At 37.1% G+C, this 14944-nt stretch overlaps 1 protein-coding gene across 2 annotated transcripts; it reads right to left on the minus strand.

The window, feature by feature from the left end:
* Positions 1-2270: 2270 nt before the first annotated feature.
* On the minus strand, positions 2271-14570 carry LOC147557073 (apoptosis inhibitor 5-like protein API5). Of its 2 annotated transcripts, XM_086658099.1 has the most exons (17): positions 14271-14505; positions 13983-14071; positions 13690-13851; positions 12873-12972; positions 12722-12787; positions 10990-11087; positions 10835-10909; positions 10056-10205; positions 7360-7425; positions 7193-7258; positions 5210-5320; positions 4622-4711; positions 4432-4538; positions 3348-3462; positions 3169-3234; positions 2985-3085; positions 2271-2886 (listed from the first exon to the last, which is right to left on the minus strand). In XM_086658099.1, the coding sequence occupies exons 2-17, from the start codon at positions 14067-14069 to the stop codon at positions 2697-2699; spliced, it is 1650 nt and encodes a 549-aa protein (XP_086514225.1). In that variant the 5' UTR covers positions 14070-14071; positions 14271-14505; the 3' UTR covers positions 2271-2696. The 2 variants fall into 2 exon arrangements, with proteins under 2 accessions (XP_086514225.1, XP_086514224.1); XM_086658098.1 differs by having other exon boundaries at positions 13983-14570.
* Between the last annotated feature and the right edge of the window lie 374 nt (positions 14571-14944).

Below are 14944 nucleotides of genomic sequence, written 5' to 3' on the forward strand. Positions count from 1 at the left end.
CCCTCAACTAAAAGCATACCATTATATTTCTCCCTCTGTTCTCTGCAATTTTCTGTTCTCTCAAATTAATGAAGTTTTTAGTTTTTAGGAGAAGAAATTGAGGATGTTACGGCGTTAGTCAAGAGGGATCTGTCACGTACGGAGTACGCGGCGGAAACCTAGTCATATAAACAAAGAAGCATTTAAAAAATAAAGAAAAATAAAATTAAGTTAAATTTTCAAGTACACGTACAAATATCTCAATGCGAACCAATCCATTTGTGGTTTGGTTCGGTTACCGAACCAAACTACGCATGAACGGTTTGGTTGGATAACGAACCAAAAGTTAGAATTTTGTCAAGAACAAAATTTCGAGTGTAAAATTTGCTACAACTATACTTGAACGTGCTAAAAGTCAATATTGTCTCACAAACCATTAAGTCTACATGTTCTTGATTTATTCGACATAGTTTATCAACATTCGAGGAAGATAAAAAAATGATGAACAATTGAATCTCCACCAGCCATCATGGCTAATCATATTTTCTTACATATATAATATAGAGTTATTTCTTAAATAGCCCCTAACTTTGTGACCAACTTCCTGCCTGACCCCCTACTTTATTAAAAATACCCAAATGGCCCCCTTTTGAGTTACCGTTATAACACCGTTAACCAGTCATCACAATGGCCCCCTTTTGAGTTACCGTTATAACACCGTTAACCAGTCATCACCTCTCTCTCCTCTAGGGTCGGCTCTACCATTTACGAGGCCCAAAGAAAAACCCTCTTGCAGGGAGTCGAACCTGGGTCTGTTGGGATGCAGACCACTACACAGACTAATCCACTAACTTCTGTTTTGTGATAATTGATGTACACAAAGAGTAAATAAGTGATAAAAATTTATTGAGAGGCCCTCCAGAATTGGAGACCCAATTTGTGCTAGGGTCGCCCCTGCTCTCCTCCATCTCATCACCTCTCTCTGCCACCTCATCTTCTCGCCACCTCATCGTCTTCACCAGGAAGGTCGTCGGCCGACCAATGTTTCGGTCGGCAACCTTCAAACCAAAAAAAAGGAAATAATAATTTTTTTTTTCTCCCTCTCTAAAAAAAAATTGTTTTCTTTCCTCTCTCTCACTCTAAACAATCCGGCGAAAGGAAACCCTTCGCCGGAGTGTTTAGAGAGAGAGAGTGTGGAGAGAAGACAAAAAAATTTGTTTTAGAGAGAAAAAATTGGTTTGAAGTTCGCCAATCGGAAATTGGTCGACCGGCGAACTTCGCTGGTGAAGACGATTAGGTGGCGAGAAGATTAGGTGGTAGAGAGAGGTGATGAGATGGAAGAGAGAGAGGTGATGACTGGTTAACGGTGTCATAATGGTAACTCAAAAAGTGGGTCATCTGGATATTTTTAATAAAGTAGAGGGTTAGGCAGGAAGCTGGTCACAAAGTTGGAAGCTATTTGGGAAATTACCCTATAATATACACGAGATAATAATAAATGGTTTGGTTCGATTTTTTCAGTTATCCGTCAAACAAATCCATAGACCGAACCAAACCCCTCGATTTGGAACTTTTAGTATCCGAACCAAATAACTATTAGATCGATCCTCAAACCGCCCAAATCAGTGTTGGATCAAATTGGTTTGATCAGTTCGGATACTAAATGCACACCTCTAGTAGCTAGCTTAGGTGTTAGTTGAGAATTTCTTTTGTTGAAAGGTGTTAGCTGAGAACTAGTTTAAGTTTTGAAAAAGATATCTTTAAGCTTACAAAAAAAATTAAAAATAAAACATTTTTAGTTTCTTATTCAAATTTCCAATCAAATTTCTTATCACAAAACAAAAGTGAACATCCGCGGAACATCTCCTTACTCCACGAAATAACCTCTTAACAATTACAAATTCAACAAGGGATGGTTCATCCAAAATCTAGAGGTCACATGTTCGATTTAAGGGTCTTTATATGATCAAGATGTCCCTAATGATAGTCACATAGTAGAGGTGAAATCCATATTTTATTGTTACATAATAAAGTTTTTTTCATGCCCATAGGATAGATTTAAATGTCTTTATATGATCAAGATGTCCCTAATGATAGTTATACGGCTTATTCAACTCATGATATATCCATGTCATATTGAATATAATGACTCTTGGGAGTTCATATAAGAAAACAATTACGAAATACTAAAAGAGAGATAAAATGACATAAAGTGAAAAATCCTCTAATTATCAAGTTGTGTGCCATTGTCTCAATTTGGTAGAAAAGAATGAACTCTAAACGCCACAAGATGGCCTAAAGAAACTCAAATTGTAGCAATAAAATTCAAATAATAATGATACAGAATCTCAAAATCTTTCAGTAGCGAACTCTATATCTTTCATGATTAATAAAGAAAATCCCCTTAAAGGCTTAAACTAATCTCTTTTGTTTGTTTCTCATTTTACAGTATCAGTAATGTCATTCTTGATTAGATTAGAGATGATGATAATGAAGCTAGAGAAACATAAACTTATATTCCTCAAAGCCAACACCCCACAATTTCGACAAGTAGAATTCTAACTATCTTAGTCTTAAGTTCGAACAAATCTGGGCTTGCTTATGTATCACCACCTTCCTCTCTGAAAAAGAACACAAATCCCTAAGAAACTACTGGTTTCAAGTGATTACCTGTGTATTGATCCGTATACAAGTCGGTTGAAACCCTGACAGGAGGTTTATTGATATCCTCTTCCTCTTCCACGACCACCCCACCCTCGCCCTCTTCCGCTACTTCTACCAGCACCACCACCACCACGAGACAGGCCCTCGAATGCCCTGTTTACAAGCTGATTATTGCTCCTCATACCACCATCACTTCGTCCTTTTTTATTCATAGTATTCACGGCAGGAGAATCTCTCTTCATTCTACATTACATAAGATTTAAAACACCAAACAAGAAGGAAAAAAAAGCACGCGACTGGAAATAACACACGAGATAAAAGAAGGTAAATTGTCATCATACCCGGCGGCAGCTGTTGTAGGTGCTGATGGTTTGACTGCTTCTTTCCACGATAGATTGATTTTCTTATCACCGATAAATGAAGGCGACTTAGCATGTAACGGCTGTGAAATCACATTAGAGATCAGTGTCTTTGCATACGAAAATCTTACTAATACAAAATTCTAGAACCTTCGCTTTTTTGTACCTGTGTCATTGCCAGAATATTATTGCAGGTTCGCAACCCAGATGTAGTATTCTGCTTCTTTATTTTCTGCAGAAAATCGTAATTAAAATGGTAAATATATGCTCATTTACAAAATATGGAAAGTGAATGCTAACTATCTCTCTACGAACGTTGAAGACCCATTGCACCAATGTACTTACAATGCTAGCCTTGTCTTCATCGGTCTTAGCAGCAGCCATCGTCTTGTTGTGCTCTGCCATCCCTTGGGTCAGCTTCTTCATTGTAGCCCTTGCTAGGTCCTCTACGCTAGTCAACCTGCATTAACATTGAGCTTTAATGATGTTAATTTCATTTTTTGTGTTCTTCCGCGATTTTATTAGACTATTCTCGATGAAATAATAGTCCATGTTACGCTAATCACTAATGAAAAGAAAGAAATGTATAAAAAGATAATAACAGGTGTTCGTGTTTGTGCCTTGACGGGTTATTATGGTGAGACAGAAAACAACAATGCTGATTAAGTCTGTCCAGATAGATGGCCACAAGGGTCTCTCCTATGCGTTATTTTGACATTATTTATCCACAAGTTTCCCTGAAGATAGGACTATTTCCCCTGTTTAAATCAAGCATCAATTCCATTGTCCCTGGATCAGGCCCAAACACTATGTGATTAGCAATCAGACAGTTCATTTATTTCATCTTTTCCAGTACATCCCAAGCAGGTAGTAACTCGACACAAGAGCCTTTAATATTCAAACCCAGGTCGGTCACTCGCCCTTCCTTTAGGTATAAATCAGACAGTTCATTTGTTTGTTCATTGGGAGTAGACCGACAAAGTTTGGCAGTACTTTATTTCGAGTCTGATGTTAGCTTGGTCTACCCCAGCTCAGGTCCCAAATCTGTTGCTGGCTTGGCAAGGTATTAAATTGAAAAAGCTAATCATAAACTTAATTCCTAAAGCCATCATTTGGGCCATTTGGAAGGCCAGGAATGAGGTCATCTTTCGCGACAAATATCGTTCAGCAGAGCATGTCATCTTCTCTGCGAAGTGCTTCCTGCTCCATTGGAGCAGATCCAGTCCGGGAGTTAAGATTTATTCTTTTGTGGATATGGTCGAGAATTGGGATGCTTTTATCTTCTTCTTGTAATGTTTTTTCGCTTTCTTAACCTCTAGGGGTTTGTAAATTCGTTTCCCTTTTCTTAATTCAATCAAACTATTAAAAAAAAGCGACTGTTAGTGCAGAATCACGCGGGATAAAAACAATTTACAATGAAATAAGTTACCTCTCAGTGAAATCTTTGTAGTTATCCGAAAAATCCTCCCCAAGCCTATCTGATGGTTGACCAGTCACTATCTTGTAGCCGCAGAGACTATTTGTGGCATTAGGAGTCTGCATGGTGACAGATTGAAAGGATTAATCCACTATCTTAGATTGAAAATAATTCCAGAAAAAGAGGGACCATAAAAATTTACCTTATGAGATAAATGATGAAAGGTGTACAATAAGCATTCAACATATGTAAAGTTCATCTCTTCTCCAGTCTTTCTTCGTGGCATGTATGTCTGTGAAGTATGAACAAGAAATCAGAAACCAAATAAAATGTCAGGCAAGAATGTATTCACAAGTTACAAATTCCTAGTCTGAATGTAAGTATGTAACTAGATCTTTTACAACTTTAATTCTTTAAGAACGCAACAAATATGCGAGACTAATCCCACAAAGACAAAGGGTACACTCATGACCAAAAGCATAATATACAGGCCTACGCTTTTGTGGGCATCAAAATCAAAACCAACTGCAAATGATTAGAGAGGCCATAGATATTATTTAGTTGGTCATGAAACTGCACATTGTCGACCTGGGGCTATTCTTACACAACCCCTTAGGTGTGGTTTTCTTTGAGTCTAAACCTTTTTTTTTTTTTACGAGTGACGTGGAGTACGTACGACCTTTGGACCTATCAAATGTGGGCCACAAAAAAACCGAAGGGCTCATTGCCCCCATGACCACATTTTTTTCAAATGATGCAGATTGCAAATTAAGACACCGGCACATGGTACCTTTAAAAGCTGAACAACTGATGGAAGAAGCTGGCGTGAATCCTGAGGACTTGTATAAGGTGAACTTTCAGCAAGGCTCTTGAGCAAGTCCAGTTTTCTTTCTTCAGGCAGCTGAAAGGACACAAAAACTTAAATAACTCAGAAATCACAAATTTTAGACATGAGATGAGTTGAGCAAATGAAGCACATTACAAAAAACTGGAGCCAGACATAACGATGACTCAAATACTAAACATAGCATGCAGCATACATTGCCATTGTCGGATAACAGATAACTCAAAGAGCGCTAAGTCTACTTCTCTATCGCCTTTTACATATCAAGACAAAATCTATTTTATATACCCTTGCAGTAAGTCTTATATGCTTTTCTTCACTCCTTACTACTGAGTACAAAAACGGGAATAGCCTAAACATATTGATTTTCCATATAAACAAGCAAAAAAGCAGATAACTTCTACAAACATTTCAGCAGCTTACTGCTTGAGAAATATGTAGAAATACTGAGACGGCACTCACTCATTACAAGAAAAGCAAAAACTTTTTCCCTTAGACTTTAAAATAGAAAGTAGGCAAAATCTCAGCAGAAGTTGTTTACACAGTGGGACAAAATTAACTTTCTAACTAAATATACATATATTTCAACGAGAAAGTGCTTCATGTAATTCTAAAACAAGAGAATTTTAAAGAGAAAACCGACTCAAAAGTTAAAATAAGGACAGACTGAGCCAATAATTTAGTTGCTGCTTGATTCCTCGATCCAAAGTATCAAACATGATATATCTCTGAGCTCATCAATAACAGGTAAACCAATGAAAAATTCGAACTCTAATCTTGCTATCTTCCACCAATAATGTGTCAAATTTGTCATCTATAAAGATGGTAGTCCTCTTTTACGAATTGCCATCCCACTGCAGATGGCAGTAGGAACCATTTTGTAAAGAATGAAGGGGACCCACGCCCCAACCAGGGGAAGGCCTAGTTACCAAGATTCAGTATTCTGAAACACTGTTCCATATGATCTTTGTTACTAATACTGTTACTTGTGCTCAAACGGAGTTTGACTAAGAACAAGATAGTACAGAAATTGTCAACAACCCTTGGCTGGAGTGATTACCAAGTTAGTTTCCACCCTCTAGGTCTCGGGTTCGAGACATGGAGTCATACCCCTTAAAGTATGCTGGCCTTTTTAAGAGAACAAAAGAAAGGTATGGCAATCGCACTTTCCCGTCACATGTAAATGTCATGCTAGAACCTAGTTGCTTAGGCATACGACACACTAGTTCGACCCTGAAAATAAATCCGGATAGACAACTAACACTAACAATCCTCACATTCGACTGCACATGCAAAATTGATCTTATCTGATTCACTTTACTCTAGTTCAAGGTGGCAGATGATGCCAAAACACCTTTTTTCTGCTATATCCTACATCCAGACCAAAGCTTAGGAACAATAGTGGAGATGTGTTGCACAATATATCCTCCCAAGCTTCATCAGACATGCTTAAGCTTTTTTAGCCTAAGTAACTGATCCAATTGTAGACAGTTTTTAGCCACCATCTGCTTAAGCGAACAACATTTGGATCAAAATCATCAATTTCAGATAATCGTGGGAATCACCTCATCAGTAGATCCACACAAGCTAGTCTTTTCTTTGTCAGATTTCTATCGCAATATCAGGAAAGTTCAAGCAATGGTGGCGAGACAGTATAGCAGTCAATTAATCAGTAGTACTTCCTGGTGTCACAGGAAAATGGCTTTGTTTTCTTTAGTTTCTAAAAAACTGAATTAGCAGTAAAAGGGAATGAAGTGTAGTTCTTCAGGCTACAAAATTTTCCATACTTTGCATCCTTAATTTCGATATAATTCTTCTTTTCAATAAACAGAAAGTCATGCCCCTTTGAAAAACAATAACCCTATTAAGAGATAATAAAGTGAAGGCAAGTTAAATCATAACAGCGAAGGAGATTAGAAAAACCTTCACCTTCTCAAATACAGGTATAATGTGTTTGTTCAAGTAGTTAATAAACTTGCTGTTCGATGCGCCCCTCTGTGGAAAATAACAAGGATTACAAGTTTGCCATCACATCAAACAATAAAATTCTATGTAGATAAAAGTGGATAAAAATTGTATAATAAAAATGTGCATACCATAAAAAAAGGAAGAGCCATGTATAGGCAGGTTATTAGCCTGGTAATATGGTCACCATCAGAAACCTGCAGTACAATTTTAAGGGAATCTTGAGCATTACTGAATAAACGAACTAGTAATATTATTGTGGTATGCTCCAACTTTATTAACACAAAATATTCAGTAGACAAAATGAAAACAAAATTTCTAATGATGTGGTGGAATCACAACCGCCCAACTTGTCATTTTAAATTTTGTCTTGTGATACCGGAAATATTAACTCGGCATTCAAAATAATCGGTCGATTTGAGTATTTATAATTACATCATGATAGAGTGAATATGTATGTACAGGTCGGTACATCTAGAACTGTTCAAATAGAAAAAGTGTGGGGAGGATAGAAGAGAAGCATTAGAACCAAAAGTGGGAGAGGCGCGAGGATTGGGAAGGAGTCCGTAAACTATGACAAAGGTGACTTTCCCTGATCTAAAAGCTCTGCTTTATACCTTGGGAGCCACGAAGATCTAACTTAGCACCTTTTTGGGTGTGAGGTGACCATGTTAAGATGTGGCGTTCGACGACTATATGACTTGCTCATATCAAAACATCACATGGCTGTTTGCGATGGTACTAAGATAAATTATCAGGAAAGGAGAATCATTGGGCTGGTTACACCATTTATCGTTGCCACCAAGAAAGATGGTTACGTGTCAGACCATGTGAATCAAATAGATGACAATGAGTGGAACATTCTTCTTAGACAGAACCTAAATGACTGGGAAGTCGAAGATTAGGGATCTATCATCTATCCTTCTGGCTATTAACTACATTCAAATCTCAGATGATCTAGACAAAGTATAAACTGAAGGAAGGGGAGGAGGAAGTGAGAAACTATTATCGCAAATATGTTCAAGGCCCAGCTGTTCAAGACAGAATCATGTTTCAAACTTGGAAAGGAAACAGTCCACCCACGGTGAGCTTTGTTATATGGCAGCCATCCTGGGCAGACTCCCAACAGAGGATCAATTGATCAAAAGGTGATCCACGAGGCCAAATAGATGCAGTTTGTGCAAAAAAATGAACTGAATCTCTTCATACATTGTAGCATTACTTTAGCCTTCTTCTTATCATGCTTCAATATTAGGGGATATCTCCCACAGCTACACAAGATGTATTTGTTTATTGGAGGACTGTTACATTACCTAAAAAAGGAAGGAAGATATGGAGAATAACTCCTGAGGCCATGTTTTGGGCAGTATGGAAGAGAAAAATAATGCTATTAATAAAAGCAGCAAGGTCAATTCTGAGAAAAGCATCGAAGATGTAAATCATATCTGTGTTTTTGGAATGTGGAGGACAAAAGGGCGAACTAGTACTCTTATCTTGACTTCGCTATTTTTTGGGAGGCCATTATAGAAACAATAGGTCCATAATGTTCTGTCAGGTGGCCCGTGATTTTAATTGCTTGGGCAGTAATACTATATGATGTAGACGCAGCGGAATTAAAATAAGAACAAGAAAATAAACGAAGAACGGTAAAGAAAACTGTAAATAAACTAAAACTGTATTAACTTCAATGGTTTTTCTCTTCAATATGAATAACAAAATAGACTAGACCTCCTTTTATAGGATAATAGACTTTCCTAGATAGACTCAAACTAGGATTCCTAAATATTAAAGAAACTAAAACATAGAAACTCCTAAATAAAAGAAATATCAATTTAAGGTAACTTCTTAATCCTATACTAACTAGGACCACTAATGTAGCCGACTGGGTCGTGGGCACGCGTGAACGTGGTCCCACGCGTTATGCGCCTGCATCACCATATTTTTTCTTTCATTTATTCCAACCATTCAAAAGAAAAACAGTATATGGCTGTATCATAGCCTTGTATTGTATGACCTAGTTATATCAAAAAGATGAATAAAAATTTAGTTATAAGTTTATAACATCTCCGATGAGGGGGGACGTCCACACCTACCTCCTTTTGTATAGATATATCATTGCTTCATTAATCAGATTATTTGATTGACTAATATATCATGTATGTTGCACACCAATGGCAATATTCTATAGACTGGTAGGTAATAACCATGCAAATCTATCTATATAGTGTATACATCCTGTGCCTCCTCTCTTTCCCAAGCACTACCTTGTCTGAAACTAGAGTAGTGAGGCGGGTATTTCCACTATATCATAATATACGTGACTATATAATCCATGTACAGAATATGGTATACTCAATATACATTATGTACAGCATAAATTAGTTAGCTTGATATACGGTGCAACTATATAAGAAAATATAGTTGTTTGAACAACCAGACATTGAATATGAACGTTGACTGTGGTTCATTATAAGTTAAGGTTGGTGCCTAAAATATAAAATAGAGCCTTTTACAACCATCACACAGCCGCGGGGGGGAGCCTTTGAAAACGTAACTAAAAGCTTAATTCAATATTAAGGCACCTAAGAACTAATACAGAAAATGACTTAACATTTTTTGATACCCAAAACCCAATTATCGGACATGAAGCCTAGCAGACCTACACAATTTTGCTCACTAATGTCCTTGAACATTGGAAAACATAACAGTGATCATCCTCCGAGTATCAATAGATAACCTATAAAAAGCTAAAACACTACAAAAAAAAGTGAGAGGTTTGAAGAATGACAATGCATCTCAGAGATGAAGATGACACTCTGACACTTACACTGAACTGTGCATGGAGATCTGCCTGTCCTTCAATAATCTCAACAAGTTCCTGCACGCGCTCCGGTGGTGTGCCATCTCCAAATATGCTTAGGCTTTTTAAGAAATCCATAAACATTTTAAATTCTCCTCCAGTTACATCTTGCAAACTCTGCAATATCATAGTAAGGTTGTCTTCCATTCTGAGTTTGAGTCCAAAATTACAATAACATGGGAGTTGAATGAGCAGTTATGTTGCATTACAAATAATTTGGGATAGGTGATACAATATATAACCAACAAGTCATCATGTTCTACACTTCTTTATATAAGTATATACAATGTTTTAAAATACGTTTTTAGGCCTCGAGGCGGTTTAATCTCACAAGGCGAGGTGGCGCCTCAAGGCGTAAACCTCGGTGCGTAAAAGGCGTAAACTACTTTTTTGTATGGTAATTGCTATCAATTATTTATTTATTTTTAAAACTAATTGCTATCAATTATGTGAAAAACATAACATAGTTTACTTTACTTTACTACCATAGTATAAAGTTAATAAACAAAATCCGATTATTTTGTGTTGTCCAACAACTCAAAAATAAAAAGTTACTTAAGATGCCAAATTTTATTTTTTGAGTTCAAATACGTACGCGTCGAGGCCTCTGGTGACCCCCTCGCTTCGAGGCGTACACCTTGAAAGTTTTTTAGAACATTGAATATATATATATATACATATTATGTGTAGTAGGCAAGGGAGTGTAGAGTTAAATCTCCGTTAAAAGAAAGTATTCATCAACCAACCTTTTTCACCAAATCAGTTATGTGCCTCTCCATTTGTTCCTGAGGCTTCAAGAGTTCACCTTTCAAAGGAAACACCTAATATAGATATCACTTGACATTAGAACTAATCTTTAACAATCAGGATAGTTGATACTTATTATTTGATTGGTTCCCACCTTATCCCTAATGAAATTAAGAACTTTCTCACGAAGAGTTTCATCAGCAATTGGTTCCTCAGTGTTCTCAATATGCTTGAACAAGGCTGACAGAGAGGCTGCAATGAAAACTTCTACCATCAGAGGTGCACAAAGAGGGTGATTTAATATATTGCAATTAAGTATATAACATGGATACTCCTTTCAATTTTATTTTTTTGGCCATATCGGCCACTCAAATACTCTTGCCCGATAATCCAGCCACTTGATTGAGGAGGCCCAGAAAGAGAATATACACAATAAATGTGAATTAACACCAGGTCAATGAAATAAAAAAAAAAATACTCGACAGAATTAGCAAACATGGGCTCACTCTCATTTAAGCTAATGGAAGAGTAAGACAATTCAGCAGTTAATGGGTACACACATGAAAATATTCAAAAAGTGTCCTTTAGATAACTTGCCATAGACCACAGGCGCAAAAGCATGGTTAAGAAAATGATTGCAAACCAGTAACGAGGTTATATATATCTATATAATAAGAGAGCAGGGTATCTATTTCCCTCCTCTCAATGGGTAGGATTTGCTCTCCCCAACTTATGTTTAAAGGTGGAGATATAATTTCTTACAGTTAGATGGCTTCGATTTGTATTACAAATCAACCAAGGGTTATATTACAAGAAAAAAAAAGCATCTTCTCAAAGATGCCCTATTTGAAATTGCCCTTCTCCCCATGTAGTGGTTGAGATTTACTCACCCATGTCATCTCTATTTCCAGGCCCATTTCACTTTCAAAAGTCTAACTCTTTCTTCCCCATTGCTATCTCTTATCCCGTCATTTTCTCTCTAGCAACCCAGCTGGTTGGATGCTTCCACTTCCTTTCAACTCTTTTTTCACTAATCCATTTTAAACCTTACAATGCATGTAGATTCTCCCATCCTTCTATCTTCTTTATGGTCAGTTTTCTCTCTCATTTTCTCATTTTTTTTCTAAACAGAATTTAATTGTTTTAGCGTATTCAGTATTTCACTGAAGTTTAGTGTTTATTGATGACACGGTATCCGATTCATTCTTAATTCATGTCAGAAGCAAAGGGAATCAAGTTCTTCATATTTCCGATACAGAGCTTGTTCAAGTTTTTGATGTAGTTTAGGATTCATTCATGAAGCTAAAGGAAACTCAGTTAGCTAAAGTTTAATCAGAAATTTTTCAGATATTGTATTCTTTTACCTCTCTCTTGCTTTTGATCGAAACTTCAGGTTTTTATTGTTACAATTCCCTCGTTTCTTAGATTGGGTATTAAGCCTATATGTTTAGTTGAAATATTGGTGTGGTATATGCACGATCTCAAAGTTTGCTTCTTTTTTGTTACTATGCAATTAGAGTTTTCGGAATGACTCAATTGATCCCTCTCACAATCGATTTGGCTGAAGGGCTTTTTCTTTGACAATAGACATCAAAACGTTTAAGGTTAAATATATTTTCTCATACTCCCGTCACTTAACATAGTTGATAGAAATGTTTGTGCCGGTCGGCAAGGGTTATATATATATATATATGTAGAGAGAGAGAGAGAGAGAGAGAGAGAGAGAAAGAGAGAGAGAGAGAGAGAGAGAGAGAGAGAGAGAGAGAGAGAGAGAGAGAGAGAGAGAGAGAGAGAGAGAGAGAGAGAGAGAGGCAACAAAATTTACATATCACATACTAGTCTACCAGTTAACGGGATTTTTTTTTATCAGCAACAAAACAATTTACCTTTTACGTCCTGCCTCAACAATGACATTAGTGCTTTATTCACCGCATCACGCTCCACATTCTCATCTAGAATAATCACGAAAACCAAAACAGTTAAAATAGAAATAGAAAACAAAAATAATTACACCACACAACTGAATGCTTCGATTACCAGCTGTAAGTAGTTGTCCAAGCACATCCACTATTTTAGACACATATTCTGGTTGATCCTTGCATAGGAGAGGAAGTCCACGAATGGCTTGTACTCTCACCTGCCATCAATGCAACAAGAGGATCTTATGACTGGAGTTAATTTTGCAACAAGAGTAAAATAACTAATCAACTAAAGACACAATTATAACAGTCAACCATTAAAACCTTCTTAGAATAAACACATTAACGGTTAGCCCTCAGCCCTCTTTGCCGTTCATCCGAGTCATAAATGCAAGAAACAGTAATGAAAGGCCTACTCAAATCGATTATATAACTTTATTATCTCCTAACTTATGGAAGCTATTAGGCATTGACCAGGCCTTGGTCAACGCAAGTTTGGCACACTCCTGCATTTGCTGAAAGTTCCAAATAAACTAAAAAAGTAGTCGGTTTTGGATTTTTTTTAAATATTAACAAGGGAAATACATATATATAGGTGATATTTGGCAATATATCAGTTGTGGGTCGTATAAATGTGAGACAGACCAATAAGAACCAAGATGAAGAAGAACAAGCAAATGACCATTGACTAAATTTACAATCCACCTTACAGAAGCTAAGCAATACAGTATAATCATAGAATGAGACAACCCATTCCCCATACATCGAACACTTTAATGGCGACAAAAACTTGGGCAACATTTTGCAAAATTCAACACATTGTGTACAAAAAGTTCTTTTACTACTCATCTCTAGCAAAAATTGAGAAAACCCTTGAAGTTTTAACAATTAGACTTCTTCATCTACAATATGAAGAAAGAAATAAAGACACTCACCCCAAGCTCCTCTTCCTCACACAAATCGAAATAAGCTTCAACAGCTTGTCTGGAGAGACTAGGGAAGAACTTGAAAAACCTAGGAATGAGCTGAGCTGCTAATTGCTTAGTCTTTATACTTCCTTTAGCTGCTCTAATTATACCCTCGTAATCCTCTACATTCTAAAACCAGTAACAGCACAAAAAACGTTACAAAGCAATTTACATAATGAGAGAGAGATTGAATAAACCCTAGAAATGAGTAAAATAAAAAAAAACCTAAATTTGAGGAAGAAAAAGAGGAAACTAAGAACCTGAGACTTGTCTTTAGATTCATTCAAACGTTCACCATACTCGTAGAGCTTTTCAACGTCACTTGCATTTCCGGTAACAGCAGTCATTTCTTTCAACAATTGATACGAACCAGAAGAAGAAGAAAACAGTATATGAATGAAGGTTGATTGAACGGAGATGTAGAGAGAGAGAGAGAGAGAGAGAGAGAGAGAAGGAAAGAGAACTGAAATAAGGGTTTCGTCTCCCTTCTGGAAATTGAGCTACAAATTAAGTCACTAAATTTAAGAGTAGTAGACGTGAAGTTTTACCAGAGAGAGGTTTATTAGTAACAGTTCAATGTTTGGGACTTGGGAGTGGAGAGTGACGGACCAATTAGGGCTGCCAACCGATTTGTGGGTTCTCGATTTATGGAGGAGATTTCTAATTCTATGGCACCACATATCCCCGCTTGGATCGTGAATTGCTACCGAATTATTCGGTCCTCTCAGTCACTCCACCAAAACCAGTACCTTTGCCGCTCGGCGTCGCACATTATTTTTTCTCTTTTAGATACTTTTTTTTCTGTTGAACTATTCTCGTTAGATACTTGCTGAGCCAAATCTGGTCATTACCAAATCATCAGGGAGCCGGATCCGACGGGACCCTGCCACCGGAGCCCAAACATGGGAGGTCGGCACGAGTTTACTAAGCGCTTTGAATTCGGCTCTAGCTTCGAGATAAATCAGGTCAGCCCTTGTTAAAAAAATATTCTCTGGATCTTAGAACATCAAAGGAGGCTTGTGGAAATCAGGTCGGCAACTTAAGCCTCACATTACCTAGAGGCACAGGAAGGTGGAACTGAGTTAAGATTTACCCCACCTAAGTCATGACCTGGACTAAGGTCTTGAGAAGAGAGAGAGAACAAGCAATTAAACTTGGTGTACTTGTGCTTTGTATAAAGCCTGTACAAGGTTATATGACGTGGAATGATAGAGCAATGCTA

Source organism: Eschscholzia californica, unplaced genomic scaffold (genome assembly GCF_041429995.1).
Source record: "Eschscholzia californica isolate CP2 unplaced genomic scaffold, dmEscCali1.0.p SCAF_2, whole genome shotgun sequence".
In the NCBI taxonomy this organism is placed as follows: domain Eukaryota; kingdom Viridiplantae; phylum Streptophyta; class Magnoliopsida; order Ranunculales; family Papaveraceae; genus Eschscholzia; species Eschscholzia californica.